Source organism: Trichoplax adhaerens, genomic scaffold, assembly GCF_000150275.1.
Source record: "Trichoplax adhaerens TRIADscaffold_24 genomic scaffold, whole genome shotgun sequence".
Taxonomy (NCBI): Eukaryota; Metazoa; Placozoa; class Uniplacotomia; order Trichoplacea; family Trichoplacidae; genus Trichoplax; species Trichoplax adhaerens.
Window position 1 is genome coordinate 788,893 of NW_002060965.1, and position 19,270 is coordinate 808,162.

The 19,270-nt window shown below is 34.8% G+C and overlaps 4 protein-coding genes across 4 annotated transcripts; 2 read left to right on the plus strand and 2 right to left on the minus strand.

Annotated features, from left to right (window-relative positions):
• Window positions 1-2,276: 2,276 nt before the first annotated feature.
• Window positions 2,277-4,880, plus strand: TRIADDRAFT_61512 (uncharacterized protein; the record flags this gene model as incomplete). The annotated part of the gene is made up of 6 exons (XM_002117404.1): window positions 2,277-2,553; window positions 2,780-2,806; window positions 3,277-3,570; window positions 3,875-4,099; window positions 4,279-4,401; window positions 4,537-4,880. The coding sequence occupies 6 exons, from the start codon at window positions 2,277-2,279 to the stop codon at window positions 4,878-4,880; spliced, it is 1,290 nt and encodes a 429-aa protein (XP_002117440.1).
• A 1,725-nt stretch (window positions 4,881-6,605) lies between these two features.
• Window positions 6,606-7,229, minus strand: TRIADDRAFT_51068 (uncharacterized protein; the record flags this gene model as incomplete). Its single annotated transcript, XM_002117461.1, has 1 exon — window positions 6,606-7,229. One exon carries the CDS (start codon window positions 7,227-7,229, stop codon window positions 6,606-6,608), a length of 624 nt encoding a protein of 207 aa, XP_002117497.1.
• Window positions 7,230-7,999: 770 nt separating this feature from the next.
• TRIADDRAFT_61514 (uncharacterized protein) lies at window positions 8,000-11,206 on the plus strand (the record flags this gene model as incomplete). Its single annotated transcript, XM_002117405.1, has 13 exons — window positions 8,000-8,030; window positions 8,959-9,071; window positions 9,330-9,446; window positions 9,598-9,741; window positions 9,833-9,901; window positions 10,018-10,075; window positions 10,173-10,256; window positions 10,333-10,410; window positions 10,520-10,593; window positions 10,683-10,749; window positions 10,853-10,902; window positions 10,995-11,066; window positions 11,180-11,206. 13 exons carry the CDS (start codon window positions 8,000-8,002, stop codon window positions 11,204-11,206), a joined length of 984 nt encoding a protein of 327 aa, XP_002117441.1.
• A 691-nt stretch (window positions 11,207-11,897) lies between these two features.
• Window positions 11,898-15,990, minus strand: TRIADDRAFT_32543 (uncharacterized protein; the record flags this gene model as incomplete). The annotated part of the gene is made up of 14 exons (XM_002117462.1): window positions 11,898-12,194; window positions 12,370-12,540; window positions 12,624-12,786; window positions 12,872-13,010; window positions 13,118-13,185; window positions 13,323-13,420; window positions 13,536-13,581; window positions 13,661-13,752; window positions 13,910-13,996; window positions 14,184-14,348; window positions 14,515-14,592; window positions 14,787-14,874; window positions 14,992-15,054; window positions 15,854-15,990. 14 exons carry the CDS (start codon window positions 15,988-15,990, stop codon window positions 11,898-11,900), a joined length of 1,692 nt encoding a protein of 563 aa, XP_002117498.1.
• Window positions 15,991-19,270: the final 3,280 nt, after the last annotated feature.

The window sequence follows — 19,270 nt, forward strand, 5'->3', positions numbered from 1 at the left end:
AAGAAATTTTTGACTTCCAGTTGACACTTGACCATTTGTAACTGACATAGGCTCAACTTCCAGGGTAATATTACTGGCCAAAAGGATTAATCCAAACTTCTCTTTGTATTTTGGCATTACTTTCTTCTTACGATCGTCCAATTTTGGATAGAGTGGACACTATTCCTCCTTGTCACAAACACTTTTGTCGCCTCAATGAAGCAAGTTATTGTAGCTCAATTTTTCCATTTAGGCGTAATCGTTTATTACTGCCTAACTTTGGCCTTCCTGCGTAAGTTGATAAAAATGATTTAACTGATCAAGATGGTTCAATGGATAATTAAATTAGATCAGTGGATAGAATTGTCTTTGTTAATTCTAAATTCCTTCATTCCTACCATGACTGCATGATGCATTACATACTCTATTGTACCACCTACTGAATGATGGGGAGCTGGTGGGCCAATAGCCGCAGCACAGTGTTTCCCTTCTTTACTGTATTTTCATGACTATCCATTGAAAGCTATCATTTTTATCTAGGTAGAGTCGGTTCTGTTTCAAGTTTATACACTTGATACTGACTATTTGTGGTGAAATCGATTACTAGTGTCATCGTCGCACATAAAGTAGGCGGCTAATTATGTTGCGGTACTACTACAGTGCATGAGGGCTAGTCCTGACTCACCGTGTTTTATTAATTTGATGGATAGAATTATCACAGGAATGCACTTTTCTATCATCAAGCGCGCGCGGATGACCGACATTAAAATTCTAGTACTGTGAATAAGCGTGCAGTTCTACACTTACGCGGTATTCAACCAGATAATTTAATGCAGCAGATGTAAAAATTGAACATCTTGGCAATGATTAGTGCGTCCTGCTAGTGTAATCGATCGATAAAAGTAAATACTAACTTAACAATGAGGAAACTGAAATTTTGCTACTGTATCAGTAAAATTAATTATTGAACAACCTCGAAGGTAGAAACCGATCGTGATATTGTCCGTAGAAATATTGCTCACTGCGTACGGTGCAATACTGTACTTTGCACTTAGGCTACCTGAGTGGATTTTTTTTGTGCTCATGTATGTTATTGTAACCAGAATTGTAACAAGCTTGCAGTATTAAAAGAACTGTGAAAGTGAGACTTAGGATGGGTATTTGTTTTTACATTAATCGTAACTAAAAATTTTCGATCCTTTACATTCTTCTTCTTTGTTATTTTCACTGTATTAATAGAAATCGTATAGACAGACGTAGTACTGTCTACTATAGTCAAAATATCTGATTTCTGGCATACTGTATTTTACTAACAGTTTAATCAAAGTGATCCACCATAAAACTTCATAGTTAACAGTCATGTGCGTTATTTGGTCAACCAGCATATTCAATACGAGGTAAAAATTAGAATCAAGTCACTTGACAATGTGAGATGAGAACATTTAGGAAGTATTGTGGAGCCGTTTACAGAATCTTCTGTTAACTTGCTTGTCGCCAGCGGAGAATTGACGAAGGACTTATGATAGTTATGATAAGTTATAGTATAGTCGAATGATACAGAAATAGTAAAATTTTTTAAAATGGAGTAATTTACTTAGCCTACTCGCCAACTAAGGCCTTAAGAAGGTCTTGCGTGACTCAAGTTACAGTACACTGGACATATTTAATAATATCTCTTCAGTTAAAAATGTATTCGTATTTGCGATTGCTCCAAGAGCAGGAGCTATTGTTAAAATCATTGACAATTTAAAGTTGCTCAAATATTATATCTAACTTACGAGCTTTAAATTAATGAACCTACTCGAAGATGAACATTCCAGTAAATGTTAAATTATAAATACAATCCACTACTGACGCTAGTAGAGGATAGTACTGTACAATATACTGAGATGGGAGATTGATTTTTGCTACACTCTTTAGTAGTGCTGACTGTGCGTGCAATTATTAACCATGAGTTAAGGTACAGCGCTTATATGGTGCATTCTAATTTCTAAGATACTGCTCACAGATATTGCAGTCACTTATTGAGTATAAGTAATACACCTTTGAACATGCAAATATTATTTTATTTGCTATCCAATATATGCTACACCTAATTTCTACTGAGAATTTGAAATGAAATGCTCTTGTTTGTAAATGCAAAGCACGTCATAACTCGGGAATTATTATTATAAATAAATAAAACTACGTATACTGTATATTATGATACGATCCCGTAATGCTGTAACCGTGTCAATAGTCAGTCAATATTAAAATGCATTTGTTACTTACTTACCTTAGATTGCCAGGCTCAAGAAATGGCTCCACGATTTATTAAGGAATTACCTTCTTCAATGCGTGTAGTTGAAAATTATCATGTAAAGTTGCAATGTGAGGTATCTGGTTCCCCTAAACCGACTTTGGAATGGTATAGGAACCACGTTAAAATTGAAAGATACTGGGATCGATATTCATTTGAAGGCGATTATGTTTTGGTTGTAAATAAAACACAAGTTGGTGATACTGGTATCTATACCTGCATGGCTAAGAATCGCCTTGGCTATATTTTCCATGATTTCGCTGTAAATGTTGTAGGTAAGAAACAGATAATGGTATATATGTAGATACGAGTACTATATATATTGATATACGTATATGCATCTTAGACTGGAGTTTAATAACAAAGTTACAGCAAGCATGGATAGGCTTGTAGAGGATTATACGAGAGATTTCTGTTTGCCCTTATTGTTTTAGAAATGCAATATGTAAGATCTTATAATTTGCATTGCACTTATTTTTGCTTTTGATCTTATTATGAAAGGATTTTCCTCGAAGAGCGATAAAAAAGGTAAGATTACTATCAGGCTGTCTGTAAATCATAGTTTTTTATTAATATTCCTCTTTATACAATTAAATAATGTAAAATGTAATTTTTGCAATAATTCATCAGTACTACAGTATTGCTTGATTAATTAATGGTTGTCCGACACTAAAAGCTGAATATACAGTACTTTGATATTTGTTACATAGTTTGACTACTAGTTACATAACCTTGATAACAATATTGTAAATTGCCTGATATGGTAACCTAATAACAATAGCAACTTATTTTAACGCTATATTACATAACTGAACAAAGCCATTGATCCTTTCAATTGCTCTCCTGCAGGAATTTTATTTTTAATTTTATTTTTGCATATGTGTATAATGAGGAAGGAGAAGTACTTTACAATCGACTTAAGCTAGTTTTGTAAAAATAAGCCTGTGTATTGTATTATGCATGATTACTAACTTGTATCTTTTTGTAACTACGTTTAGTTCCTCCGTCTCTTACGAAAGTCAGCTATAATCATTACACTTTCAAGAGTGGTCAGAAAGTCCGATTGATATGTCCGTTATACGGAATTCCCACACCTACTGTAAAGTGGACATACTATAACGGCAGTCGAATCGTAAACCATAAAGATTTGGATAACCTTAATAGTAACGTTTATAAAACAAGAGCATCCTTGGTTATACGAAGTATTAAACCGAGTGATTCCGGTATCTACGTGTGTAACGCGAAGAATAAAGTTGGTAAATCCAGTTTCAACTTCACCGTCCGTGTTGAAGGTTAGTTTCGTCGTTATAATCCCTCGTTCAATATCGTGCATGTAAACTACTCTACTGCATTAAATATTCCCGTTGAACGCACGGCTATTTACTTTAAAAGCCTGTTCTCGATAGCTTGTACACTGTACAGTTTGATATATGAGATGTTTATGTGTTCTTAATTAAAGATAGTAGCATTTAGTGGGCTTTAAGCGATTAAAACTACGCTTAGCTAACGAAATTGTAAAATTTGTACAGTAAGTTCTCTTGTAGTTACCTCTGATTCTTATAGATGTCGTCTAAGAATTGGTTATTATATTTTTAGTGAGCGATGGCAACCGACCCACTTTCATCGTTAAGCCGCATAATGTTACTGCTACTGTTGGAAATACAGTAAATCTAACGTGCAAAGTTAGACCTAGAAAAGAATGTTTAGTAAAGTGGTTAAAGTCCATTGACGCTAGTAAGGTTAAGCAAGAACAAATTGGTGAAAGTATATTTTACCTTCCAGATCGCCCTGACTTATATTACAAGCTACTTCCGAGAAACAGTAAGTAAAATTTATACATAACCATAAATACGCTGCATTGTAATTTATTAATGCAAACCCAACCATTTGTAGAAATAAATAAGGGTGCGCTATTTTCGATTAAGGATGCGCTTGCTTTCACTGATTGTAAGATAGCGATCATACAAAAAATAGCTAATATTCCCTATTAATAATTACAGATAGTGATCATTTGATCATTAGATCCGTTAGACTTCAAGATCATGGCAAATATTTGTGCGTTGTCACTTGTTCAGGCCATGATAAGATGCTGTCAGCTTTTGTTTATTTAACTGTGAGCTCAAGTAAGTAAAATTGTTCGTATTCTTTTTGTGTTAACGTGGATATTAGATACACTATTTAGCAATTACAGAATTTATACTTCATTGTTTCACTTGCCTTCTAAGATGAAATTTAATAATTAATGATTGCTATCATAGAATTGGTCGGAACTGAATCAGTTCATCAAATGTCATCGATCGATTGGGGCGCTTCTGGGAACGGACAGCCAACTCGATCACAACTACATCAAACTGTAACGAATAATAGCACAAATACCTCTTGCAAAGGTTTAAGTTGCAATCTGCCTGGGCATGTCTATAGTCACTGCATCTTAGGATTGATCATTGGGATTGTGTCTATAGTTTCGGTTATGGTCCTAGTGATAGTTACAGGAACGTGGACTCTTATTAGACACCGCTCTAATAAGATCGAGCGCGATGTGGAAAAGAAATGGGTAAAAGATGTCTGCAAATCGCCTAATAATTCACCTGCGGATGTCTAAGCTATAAATTACTTTGGTTAATAGATAGGCTGTTTATTGGAATACTGGATTTAGATGTAGCATTGGGCATATGGAAAGTTTACGTTATTATGCGATAACTTCCATTACTTATATCTTTACCTCTCTATACTATAAAGACAGTATTGTTATCGATCTATAAATGTATTCAATATTATGCAAAAAGTTACCGTATTATTCGAAGTCATCTTATTTCAAAGAAAATACGCAATGATTCGTTGATGATTTTTTATCTCGCTATCAAGTGGTTTGTATTCGTTGTTTTAATACTACGTACACCCATTCCAGCTCTTTCGTATTAGTGATTTAGTTGGTTTATTACAAGACATTAGCTGAATTACCCATTACTATCAATAACGAATTTATTAGGGTATTTGTTAGAACTCAATCGTTGCTCTCAATATATTTGTAAATATCGCATGTGTACATCATAAATATTGATGTATACGAAAATCTCAAATTTATGTAGATGTATATGAAATATATTCCATTTAACATTTTATAAACGAAAGTTAACAATATACTTTGTCTATACAAAAAGCAAATTACACGCATGTACTACTTTTTTCCAAGCTGTATTGTGGTACTCTAAACTATCTGCAACTTTAAATGACAATGTGTTGGCTTATAAAGATTATTATTATTATTATTATTATGGTACTCATATAAATGAATTAGTCAACTATTGATGCTAACTGGCGGTAGATTTTTAAGGTATTTATGTTTCATGTGCCTACTTCTAAGGAGGCTACTTTGTCGCAGATAAATACAGTATTTTGTTGTCTAAGTACGTACAACAATTGTAATTATCGTGTTATTTTTATTGTATGCAAGTTAGCAATTCTCGGATATTGAGAATGCTATCTCAATGAAGGTTTCAGTGAGCATTTCAATTTGATATATTCTACTCGAGTATGCTGCATTCCAAATCGGCGTTTTGTAGACCAACGTTATTATAAAGTGTATTAGAATTGTATATACCCTGATCTACCGCATCAAACTAGATTGAGCTAATTTAGCCAATTGGCATCGTGTACGTTTTTGACGCACTGCGGTATAAGTAAGAGCGAGCCAGGTCTGATATTTTATCAGGAAAAGTTTGCACACCATTTACTGTACTGTACTTACCATATACTGTAATACAAATACTATAGTTGATAGCAAATTTTGGAAGTTTGTGTTGCCAAGCTACGGCTTTGATAGAGCTATAAGAATTTTACTGAAATGTATCGATCAAGCTAGTGGTTTATTGTTTGCCAATCGTACATAGATAGTAGCAAACAGTTTCATGATTTAATTACATGAACATGTACAACATAGAAAATTTGAATTGATACGACAAATATCGTTCACAGAATAGCATTGTAGTAGTGGTAATAAAAAAGTACAAGTACTGTACTGTATAACCATAATTAATTGACCTCATCAGCCAGCATAAAGTGCATAATATATACTATATAATTATAATTGTTAGAGCGTTATCAGATTTGCACAAGAAATAAATGCATGATGTTGTTGTATTATTGTGGCTCTAAAATGAAGCATAGCACTTTATAGAATACAATTTAGAATGTATTCTTTCAATTTTTATTCTCTATATAAGACATTAGTGATGAGTTTATGCAGTTGTATGGGCAGCAGGCCTACACGTCAATAAATTAATTAATTCATCCACGGGTAGGAGGAATAGCATATCGTAGGAAATCTTTACTCGACATTGAAGGACATTTGCAGTACATCATTAATTCCACAAGTAATATTTTGATTGGCTATAACTGGTCCAATTCCATCTGGAGTACCTGTTAAAATGACATCTCCTGGTTCTAAAGTCATAAATTGACTGATATAACTGATTAATTTGGGAATATTATGGACCATATCGGATGTATTTCCGTCTTGCTTCATAATCCCATCTACTTTGAGCCACAGTCGAGCACTATGAGGATCGCCTAATGCACTTTTAGTAATTAGTTTACTGACTGGGCATGCCGTATCAAATCCTTTACTTATATTCCACGGAAGACCTACTTCAGTTAAATCGCGAGCTGTCATGTCTAAAGCTAGTATATAGCCATACACATAGTCGAGATAATGGTTATAAGGGATATTGCTGCCCCGTTTACCAATGACTATACCTAACTCAACTTCATGAAATAAACGATTGCATCCTGGTGGGATTCGTATAGCCTCTCCTTCTTGAATATACGAGCTTGTCGGTTTAAGAAAGATCATTGGTTCCTCTGGTACAGGATTATTTAATTCAGCAGCATGTTTCCTGTAATTTCTAGCCACAGCAACAATCTTTCTACCTAGTTTAATGAAATTTTCCATGTTGTTGGAAGTCCCCGTTCTTCTCTTTACGTTGTACGGTTGTAGTCTATTCGGTGCTTCAATCGTATGGACATTGAGCACACAACACTGAGCAGAATCCGTCGGACTGTACAGTGTACAGTGCACAATACATCTGGTACATTACACTGTACACTGTACACTGTACGGTACAAGGGTATCAATCCACCCACTCACTACCGTACTGTACTGTACTGTACTCTACGGTATAATGAGTGTACTGGTACAGTACTGTACACTGTACAGTACAGTACTGTATACTGTACATCGGCAGATGACGAGACGAGCTCGACGGGCTGGCCAGCCGCGGTGGTTGACCCGGTTTTAACCTTATGCACCTACAGGAATCATAACAGATGTCTGCCTGCTGCCTGTTACTACAGTACTGGACGTACAGTACTGTACTGCTCGCTACAACAGATGTAGTACTGTAGTCTACAGTAGGCTGAAATCCTGTAATTTATACTACACTGTACCGCAACTTTACCGTGTCATCTCATCTTATTTTCGACCATAGCAAAAATAATGTCGCCTATGGCTTGCCGAGAGTACTGCCTACAGTAGGGCGGTAGAGCTGCCACAGGTGACATCGTCCTTTTTGATATCTCAGCCTATACTGTAGACTGGACAGTGTAGAGGTCTGTACGGACGTACAGACTTTCCTCCACCGACATGAGTCCTGTCCGGCCCGGCACATTGCGCGTGTGTGGGCAAAGGCACAAGAAGCAAGAGGATACGGTGGCAGCAGCAACATGGCTACTCTTCGACTATTGAATAGAGCTGGTAAGCAGTGTTGTGCAAGTAATCTTGCACAGTATGATATTGAAACATGTTCAGAAAATGAAAAAGCGTAATGTTATAAAGAATTGCCTTGATGATACTTTTATCGATACCTCCTACCTTGTTCAATTTATATTGTAGACGGGTAGAACGGAACATACCGTGATGCTGTAGCTAGTATTCCGTATGAGTTACATTGAATTTTTTACTTGACGCTGGTAGAGTAGGAAATTTGATCTTGCTTAACACGTATGGCATCGCGTTTTATCGTTGTTACTGCAATTGGATGATAAAGAGAATTGTAGAACTCTTTAATATCATTACTCTGACTGCTAGTTCTCTATTTCATATCAAATCTTGAGTCTTCATCTGCCTGCTTACTACTGTACAGTACTGTGGAAGAGATGTACACTTGTACAGACGGCGTCGTGAGTAGACGCAACAATATTCATCAGTAATGTATAACACTGTCGAGTTAATAGTAGATTGGGTTATTGAGCGTAAATTACGCCAGAAAATTAACTCTGTTACGAATATAGTCATACTTCATTGTAATCATTGCTCACTGTGTATTTTGAGATCGTAAACCATGACTGCCAACTTCAACATACATAACTGTATAGTACAGTACTAGCTACTTATGATTGATGTAATTGATATGTAATTATTGTAATTAATACAGTTAATTGCAGTTACAGATGACTGTATCTTAGACAGCAAGCTACATGTACTGTACAGATATTTCAACTTACTTTAATAATGGCTACATCCAACCTCAGGAATCTCGGAGTATAGCAAGTACTGTACTGTAGTTGCTTATTATATATATTATTATACAGAAACCATATTCATATTAAAGAATGCATACGATTGCAGGATTGCGAGCATAATATGTATCTAAAACTTAATCATGTAATTTCTTTGCGTTTAGTGCTCCGACGCGTAAGCCAGAACATAAGAAGCCTCAGCACAGAAGCAACAAGAGGCAATATTATGATTGGAAAGGAGACCCGAGTAATTTGTCAAGGTTTCACTGGTCGACAGGTTAGCGATGTAGTCGCATTCTGCTCAGAATGTAATTTGAGTAGGCACTACAACTTCAAGAGAGATCTGGATTAAAAGCCATGCACAATCAAGAAATTACAGTTTTTATGTTCGCGCAATTCACTACCAATTAGTCTCAATTAATTTAAAATACAATTTGCTCAGTCACTTCTACTTCAAGAGAGATAGAGATTAAAAACTTTCCACAATCAAGGAACTACAATTCACTCCTTCTGTTCCATTTACTACTGATAATAGGGTACTTTTCATAGTGAACAAGCAATCGCTTATGGCACCAATATGGTTGGTGGAGTTTCTCCTGGTAAAGGTGGTAAAACCCACTTAGGATTACCTGTTTTTAACTCTGTCCAAGAGGTACGCTATTGACTCCATATATACGTACTTATGATAGTTGTCTATTGCTTATGATAAACGTCAAGATTTCATTCTCTATGATGCTATCTTTGTTCTAAAAGTTATCTAATCATTATAATAAATTATTTATACTCTGTAAAAATTGGATTAGGCGGTGGACTCAACTGGAGCTGAGGCAACGGTGATTTATGTTCCCCCTCAAGGGGCAGCAGCTGCTATCCATGAGGCTGTAGATGCAGGGATAGGTTTAATTGTTTGCATTACTGAAGGAATTCCTCAACAAGACATGGTGAAGGTATAATATTATCTATAGTGTGATACTATTATCTTAGATTCTGGGATAACTTATTATTCATTTTGAGACAACTTCCATTTAATAATCTTAGGTAAAGCATAAGATACTTCGACAAGATAAATCTAGATTGATAGGACCAAATTGCCCTGGTATCATTAGAGTGAGTACATTAATACAAATTTTATGAAATATGCTAAAAATAGTTTATGCCATACCAATATGCTAAGGTCGTTTTACTTGCTAAATCTAACTATTTATTAATCAACCCATAATTAGCCTGGACATTGCAAAATTGGTATTATGCCTGCTCATATACATTTACCTGGTAGAATTGGTAAGCTAAAACGTTGTATTGACGTAATGATATTTGTTGAGACACGAATGAGAAAAACAACTTGTAATGTGTGTATTTATATTTTGTCCTACTTGAGGAATTGTTTCGAGGTCTGGAACTTTAACTTACGAAGCTGTTTTCCAGACCACTAATGTCGGCCTTGGACAGACTTTATGTGTTGGTCAGTATCGATATCATAAGTCATGCAGTTATTATTATTATTGATCTTTCTAATTTAATGTATATAACTTTTATAGGTATTGGTGGAGATCCATTTAATGGTACAGATTTTATTGATTGTCTTGATATATTCTTGAAAGATGACAAGACTGAAGGTGCGTTGTTGACTTACTGACAGTGATTTCTACCTATCATCTCGGTTATCTTTCTTCCTGATAATCCAGAGTATTATATAATAGGTTATATCAATTATATTATTGTTAGGTATTGTCTTAATTGGTGAAATCGGTGGAGAAGCTGAAGAGAAAGCAGCTGAATTTTTAGCCAAACATAACTCTGTTAGTTACCTGTTTGTAGCGCTAAAGCATTTGAGATTTCTATTTTTACTGATTATGTACTGTAATTTCCTACTCTATTTTAAAATAAGGGCCCAAATGCTAAGCCAGTTGTATCATTTATTGCTGGAATTACTGCCCCACCTGGTAGACGTATGGGTAAGCTAACAAAAGAAATTATTTTTTAACCAAACTTTGACCTATCCTAGATATAGCTAGTACTAGACGTATGACCGTAACTGACATTCGTATCATTCTTCAGGGCATGCTGGAGCAATCATCTCAGGAGGCAAAGGTGGCGCCGAAGAAAAGGTTCGATTCTAATTCTCTTTGCCACGAAAATTCAAAATTCGTAATGATATCGTGACTAAGCTTACTTCATGTTTATTTTCTTAAAACTGAAGATTGCAACTCTTGAAGGTGCCGGAGTAGTAGTCACTAAGTCTCCTGCGCGAATTGGTTCAACAATTAAAGAGGTAATTTATATTTAGAAAGTAAAGGTTTTATTAAGAGTTGATTGTATTAAATCAAGGCTCAATTTCTCGGGGCGTTGCTGATGTTTTGTTTTCGTTTTCAACTCCGTTTATAGGCTATGCAAAAAGCTGGGAAGCTGTAGCGGTTTTTTATTATAGTCAATAGTCTGTTTAAATTTGCATTAAGCTCAGGATTGCAATAATTTGGAAGCATTAGTTTGTTTATTGAATTATACCCTCAACAATGAATTAATCTATCAAGCAATAAAGATTATCGCCTTCATGTAAAATTAAATGAAAATACATCGTTATTGCTGATCTTGAAAGTGATAATAGCAGCTCGTACGGTGCTCCACTACTACAGTACTATGATGTAGACAATGTAAAATATTTAATGTAACAGATTAATACTGTACCGTGATCGCAAATGATGCAATTTGTTCGAATAGACCGAGTTAGATTTGACGTGCAATATACAAGATCAACAAATTATATACCATCGTCTGATCATGACAAGATGGATAAGTCACATTTTCTACATAGGACAGTAACTTTTCGCAGGCTTACAGAACTAATCATAGATTTTTCCCCCTTCGCTATTCATAGTAACCGCGATCGAAGACTATGACAATCAGCAATCATACTGATTTACTGCAGCACTTAGAAGCAAATTTATATCTAACTATTTCAATGATTGCATCAGTACTAACAGTGCATCTTGAATAAATTGTATATTTAACAAAAATTGGTAACGATTGGTTCGATTTCTATAATACAGTATACGATTAGCAATTATATTAAGAGAAATTTATAGTACAGTTCCAGAGGATTATTTTACTTTACTTTTTTGTTCTTTTCCAAATATTTTGCCATTGGATCGTCGCTACGTGATTTCATTAACCTATAAGCCTCCATTTCTTCCTCAGTTGGTTCGTGTACACTTATCTCCATCGGATTATATGGTCTCCTACGTTCGTCCAAAGACAGCATCTTTTCGGCATTTTGTTGGTTCTTGATCTCGGCCTCTATAGCACTAGCTAATTTTTCTTTTTTCTTTAGAGTATTATCTGCATCGTCGGCCTCACTCGTTTTACGTTTAATCTTTTTAGTCTTCATGTTTTCTTGATGAATCTAATGTACAATTTACCCCAATGAATAATATATTTTAACGTTACCTTGTAGTAATACTACTATCTCAGTTTTGAACTATAACTAACGATATGTAATAAAGTACATGGCTCTATAGCGGACGTACGCGTGATTTTAAAGTATGGAATTATGTAATTCTTATAGTAGCGAGTTATACCTCTACAAGTGACTTTGGTTGTTCAGCTTCTGTAGGAAGTTCCAACATCTCATTTACAGCCTCCAATCGTGATTGTTGATTAAGTGAGCCCGTGCAATACGACATTTTGATAAAGGAATGGCAGCAAGCATAACCCCATCTTCCATCTTTCCAGTAAGATCCCCAAACAGTCTAAGATTAAGTTATCACAATTAAATAAAAAACTCTTTAATGTATATTTCAATAGCATGCCATCGTATGAATCTAATACTTACTTTGTGATTGTTTATTAAGATATCTTCTTCATACTTTGATCTGATGGTTACTTTTTCTTGTCCTTTAATCATATTACCAAATCGCGAGTATTCAACGTAATTTTCCGTCTGTGATAGAAGCATATCTCTGGGTGGTGCATCCAAGTGTTCTTCACCTCCGTACCTATTAGTAAATGAGTAGTGGTGATAGTCCAATAAGCTACTTGCATAAATTATACAGATCAATTGCTAGAATAAATAGTACTCACTTTTCAAGAATGCGTTTCTGTTTATTATCTTGAAAATCATCTTTGCGAACATTAAATTCTTTTCTCAATAATTCTAATTTAGTTGGTTCAGCTAGAACGTGTACATCTACCCCTTTGTTGTAAGCTTCCCATGCGAATACTAGAATATAATAAAATATTTAAGCACAATCGCTTATGAATACCAATATTAGAATTATATAAAATGCATCAACCAGAGTCAGCACTGGAGATGTTAATCTATCTTACATTGAGATTTTGCCATTGCGACGGTATCGCCAGAATGTCGAATAAAATTATCACCAGCGTATGGCAAGCTATGGTTTATTAGAATTTTCAAAAATGATTTAACAACTTCTATAACGAAATTCAAGCAGAAATAATACTAACACTAACATGGTTTTATTGGGAAGGTTACTTATGTTATGGATATGTTTAATTGAAGAATTCTTACTCTTCAGGATTATCTCCTGTTTGCTTGTAAGGATTATCTCTCATAGAACGAGTTTTCGGATCATAAAAGGCAGAATTTGGATCTAAATTTCGTAAATACTGTAAAAGAGATGGAAGCTGTAGTACATCTGTTTTTGAACTAAAGTCTTTTCACGTCTACGAGTACTTGTATGCTATTTAAGTATCACAGAACTTTGTAAATCATTTCATTTACCTTTGCAGTGTCTTCACGTAAACGTAGATTTCTAACTGTCATACGTCTGTTGGAGAAGGAATATTGATAAAATGATGAATAGATAAGAAGGAGTTGAGTGAGGTAGTTTCATATTTTATACTAACATTTTAGAGTCAAATTTTGTTCCAGGCATATCAGCCTGTTCCGCGTATTTGTCCTCATCTTTATCACTGTCAGCATCGCTGTCACTATCACTCTGGAGTTAATATTTTTCAATTAGTTTAAACCTGTTAGATGTAGTTGACAATAATAGTGTAGCAATTTCACCAAGATCACAAGTAAATTATTTTAATCCTATATTATAACCATAAAGCTTATCCAAATTATGAAAAATATAATATAGCTATGGTCACCTCATCATGTACATTCTTTTCTTGGTTATTTTCTTCATCAGCATTTAATTCTTTACTGAGTTTTTCAGCTTTCATTTGACGTTTTGCCTATTATTGTAAAGAAAATCATGTTATTGTATTAGAATACAAGACTACTTAAGGACAGCTTTAATATCGGTAGATCCGTTTATGATAGTTATTGATCTTTCAAAACTAAACTGACTGATGATACCACTTCGATGATTAATTGGATATAATGCATTTATAAAGATCTTTCCATAACATTTCGTCATACCATGTCAATCTTGGCATATTCTTCAATAACTTGTTTATAATCATCGGGATTGTAACCATTCCATCGATCACGTTTTCCATCATAGTCAAATTGTAGCTTTGGTTGTACGAATTCATCAGGTTTAATATTTTTCTCATTAAATTTTGCACCAATACGGCGTGGTCGCTGTTCAAGAAAGAGATCAGAGAATATTGTTAGGCGATGGAGGCTAGGCAATCATAGGGAATGCATTCCAGTTCAATTTATAGCGTATTAGTATATTTCGGATATGACTTGATAACAACAAGTTTAGAGACATGTTCACTGTCTAAGACTACAAGGGCAATTTTACCTCAGTACATTCTTTTTTAGTGTGTGTTACAGCTCCACAGTTTTCACAGGCTCCTTTACGAAATTTTTTAGCCGCAACCTATGTTAAAGATATGAAATCGAAGATTAATTACTAGAGATGTGATAGACTATGACGCTATATCTTCCAATTAAGGAAAACACTTCTATTTGTAACGATAAAAATATTGACTTGGTCATTGTATCAAAGTATTTATGATTTACAACAGGCAATTAATGTGCTGTATGTTAGATGATAAGTAGGAGTTTTAAAACCTTTTGTGTGCCACGTCGATACCAATCATTCAAGGGAGAGGAATCCTGCTCGATTTCTCCTTGGATTCTCTGATGTTTTAAAGAAGGTCTAATATACAAGATGAACAACTGTTGACGATATCGTAACAATAATGTATCGTATCATCCAGACGCCTTTAACCTCTACTATCAAGATCTACAGTAGTTTTAATTTGGCACTTGATACCTGTTAATGCCATAATACCAAGGAACATCTTTGATATACTTGGGGATATGAGGATTGATATCTCTGTAATAGAAAGAGTCACATCATTCAATCCTATGTAGCAGTGATAATTTTTTCTATTCATCTCATTTTCATCATGATTAATAGCCATAACAGTTCAATGAATATGTCTGGATGAGGCCAAAAGTGAATTATTACTATCAATCTATGCTGTACAGATTCTTCCATTAACACTCTTCTTGTACTGTGTGATTGTAGGATCTGTACAGTACATGCACGATGCGTCTATTCGCTCTATTGGAGACTGTCGCTATCGAATCAAACTTATGATGGAGACAGTTGGCCATGTTACAACACTAGTCTGTGGGCTAATATTTATACACAACGATCTTATGCATTGGTAATTTACTGTACACATTAGTGATTACCTTATTAGATAAGATTACTGACATTAGTACAATGATTTAAGATAGGGTCTTTGTACTCATATAAATCCTTCTGCACTGATGCTAGTAACTATTCTGATCAATTAATGTTACAAAGAAGCCAAAAAGTGAATTATTACTATCAATCTATGCTGTACAGATTATTCTATCGACGGTCTTCCTGTACAGTGTCGTTGTAGAATCTGTACTTGCACGACACGTCTATTCGCTCTATTAGAGACTGTGGCTATCGAATCAAGTTTACGATGGAGACACAGTTGGGCATATTACAACACTAGTCTGTGGGCTAATATTGAGCATATACTATAGACTTGTTTAGTCAATTAACTTTCTACATCCTGGATGGATCTATTCCAATGGATTATTTGGATATGAAATTGAAGGCTGACTTGACTAATACTATCATTCATGCTTACCTTCCTTCTTCATCTACCTCAGCTGGAGCTGTACCCGCTTTTCTAGCTTCTTCTAATTCTTTTTGTTTTTTCCAATTTTCCCTTGTAACACGATTATTATTATTAGCAGTTTCTGCGGCAGCGGCTGTTAAAGACATTTTCCTGCTTTCTTCCTTTATTTCTCCTTTTTCTGGATTAAATTAGCATCAAAGTATGAAAGTTGTGAAAGCAATTCCTCTCCCACAATTCACGTCGAAACGTTTGAAGGACGTGAGTGACTGTCCCGTTTAGTACACATCTGTAGTTGTACGATAGTATAATGTATCGTACCTACTGCTACCTACTGTATGGTACGTAATACTATGGTACTGAAACGAGCAGAATGTTGCGGTATTGAAAAAGGAACGGTAGAGTACAGTATACAATACTGTAAAGTACAGTACTGTGTACTGTACTCTTCTTGAGTAGTACTGTACGGTATGGTACCGTACAGTACGGTGCAGTATCCACAATACACAGCTACAGTACATAGTACCGTACTCCTTGACTGTAGCAGTACAGTACTGGACTGGACTGGACTGGACCGTACAGTGTACTGTACAGTACAGTACACTGTATAGTACTACTTACAGAACAGTACTGTACACTGTACAGTGTACACTGATCACGACAGTCAGCTGAAGTGCGCATCCGCGTTCCGTTCCATTCCGTAGTTTACTCGCCACCGTACTGTACAGTACAGTACTGTACTGTACACTGTAGCGTACTCCGCGACTGTAGCAGTACGGGACAGTACTGGACTGTACCGTACCGTACAGTGTACAGTGTACAGTACTACTGTACTGTACTGTACAGTACACAGTACTGTACACTGGTCACGACAGTCCGAGATTAATCAACTTTTTTTCATAGTTTCATACTCAATGTGGCCCAAATTCTTTCTCCAGTGGCAGTTTTTTCCTTCTCTTCACCAATATAGTAACAAGATGGACAGTTCAATTTTAACATACAGTATAGACATGTTTTATTAGTAAGAAAAATAGAGGGAAAATAGACTAAAGACTCGGGTAAATACTTCTATTAAATACACATACAGTACTGTATGTACTTATTTAGAACGAAAATGAAAGGGAATCGAAATGATCCTTCACTTTTCTGGTCATTTCAAGTGTATTGTATATCTGCATGGTACACTATCCTGTCGACGATTGACAGTTAAATAACAAAATGCGCTGCTCTCGTGTGACATGCGCAGTAATACGCATAGGTTACGTACCGGTTCGATCCTGTAGGGCGTGTTTGCAATAAAATCTTTAAAATCTTCCATCTTCAATCCTGAAACATCTACATATCGTGTTTGATAGTCTTAGATCTACTATAGGACCACGCACACTACATACTAAACAAGTGCATATTACACAATTTACATCATAAGCCTCGATCTTATACGGCCATGTTATAAAAAAAGTAAAGGATCTTGACTATTTATCCAGTAAAGTAGTGGGCGACCAGCTGATGGAAGTCTGCAGATACGAAGAGTGATTGATTGCGACTTCTTGAAGGCCACAAGTGCAATCAAAACAGAATAGGTAAATTGTTTTAAAAGTATTGATCATGGCATCGAATCTTCCTATTCGAGAAAAGCTTACCAGCAAGATGCAAAGTGCCATTTTAGAGACTGGAAAGTTAGCTAGACATGTACAGCCAGGATGGAAAACTAACGAAGTTAGTATAAAAATGGATGATTATCCATTTATTAAACCTAAAGAATGATGAATGGAGGATACTAACAACTAATAAAATCAATACACTCATGTTAATGTTATATAAGTAAATGCAAAATAACATGTGCTCGCTTACCAGATTACCTAGTCAACAGGATCTATTGCATACCAGATTGACATTTGACATGCAATGATAGCGACCACAATGTCTACCATTACTATCCATATCTTACGGAGCCAGTCATTATATTAATTATTATACGCAATTTCTAATAGATGCGTACTGATGTGATAAGCTCGGACCTAAGATGATTTCCACGGCATAGTGTTATGCTACTGTAATTGCATGATACTGTTAGTAAATGTAGTAATAAAAAATAAGACAACTGATTGTGAATGTGGTAAAATATACGTCATCATAACGATGACCACTTATCATAACACGTTATAACATGGTGAAATTATAATCTACGATCTCAAGGGCATCACTCAAGCTGTTAAATATACTTGTATGCAAGAAATACATTTGAAAAATGCAGTGGATGTGAGTATTCAATAGGCCTTAAACGATTCAACTTTTAGCAATTGTAATAGCATAACAAATTAGGGGAAGAAGTGATAGAACGTAGAAATTGATCATACGCGTATTATGCTTTCTCAACTACGATGTATAATGTTATACACGATTACTGAAATATTATCTAGAATTCCCAAAAATTAAAAGATCAAATTGAAAAGATGAGAATACAGTAAGTATTAACTCACAAATGAAGACTAACTTATATCACTGTACTTGTACAGAATCCATCATTTGCTACAATTTTTGAATCTAATCAGTGGTATCATTCCTATTCTAGGTCCAATGACATTGAATGCAAGTACGACTTAGGATCGATAGAATAATAATAAATTATACTTTTTAACTCTTTCATCAATTGCTGCTATTATTGTAACACAAAGTGCCAATACTGTACTCGTCTATTAGCTATTAGCTAACGTACATGAAGTGATCTAGTATAGACATCAACGAAGCAGTCTTTAAATTGCATCAACATTATTTCAATAGAATTTATTGAAATTTGTATCTTTATAATTTTAAGGTAGTTCTACTAATCTGCTCAATTACATTTAATATTTCAGTTTGGAACGCTTAAACGCCATCACAGACTGCCTAGCGACTATCCCTCATATCGCTGATGATACCTCTATCAATAATTAATAGTTAATGAATTACTGATTAAAAAATATTTAAGACATTAGCAAATACCAATTTACTTCGTACCTTCCTCAGTCATATTCAAACTGGAAAAATTAAGACAACATTTACATAAATACGTACGAATACTATATCAATTGATTGTCATAGATGCCTACAAAGATTCTCGAAAAAAATCGTTGCAGTACAGTATATAAAATAATAAAACTTTAACGGATCTTTATTCTCACTATAAAAATAGAACGGCAATGTAAAAAACAAACTGAACATTTTACGTATTACCTATTAAATTGTATAAATATTAGCGATATAGATATAGCTAAAAAAGTAATTAATTTCTTATAATCTCTGTTTATCTCTTGATGATGCCTAACAAATTATTAGCCTGTGTCTTGTATCAAATTGTACATTTTAAAATTCGTAATTCTTAAATGTTATCGCAATCTTATAAATACTGTAGTGGCGATTTTTTATATTTACAATTGTCTTACTACACCT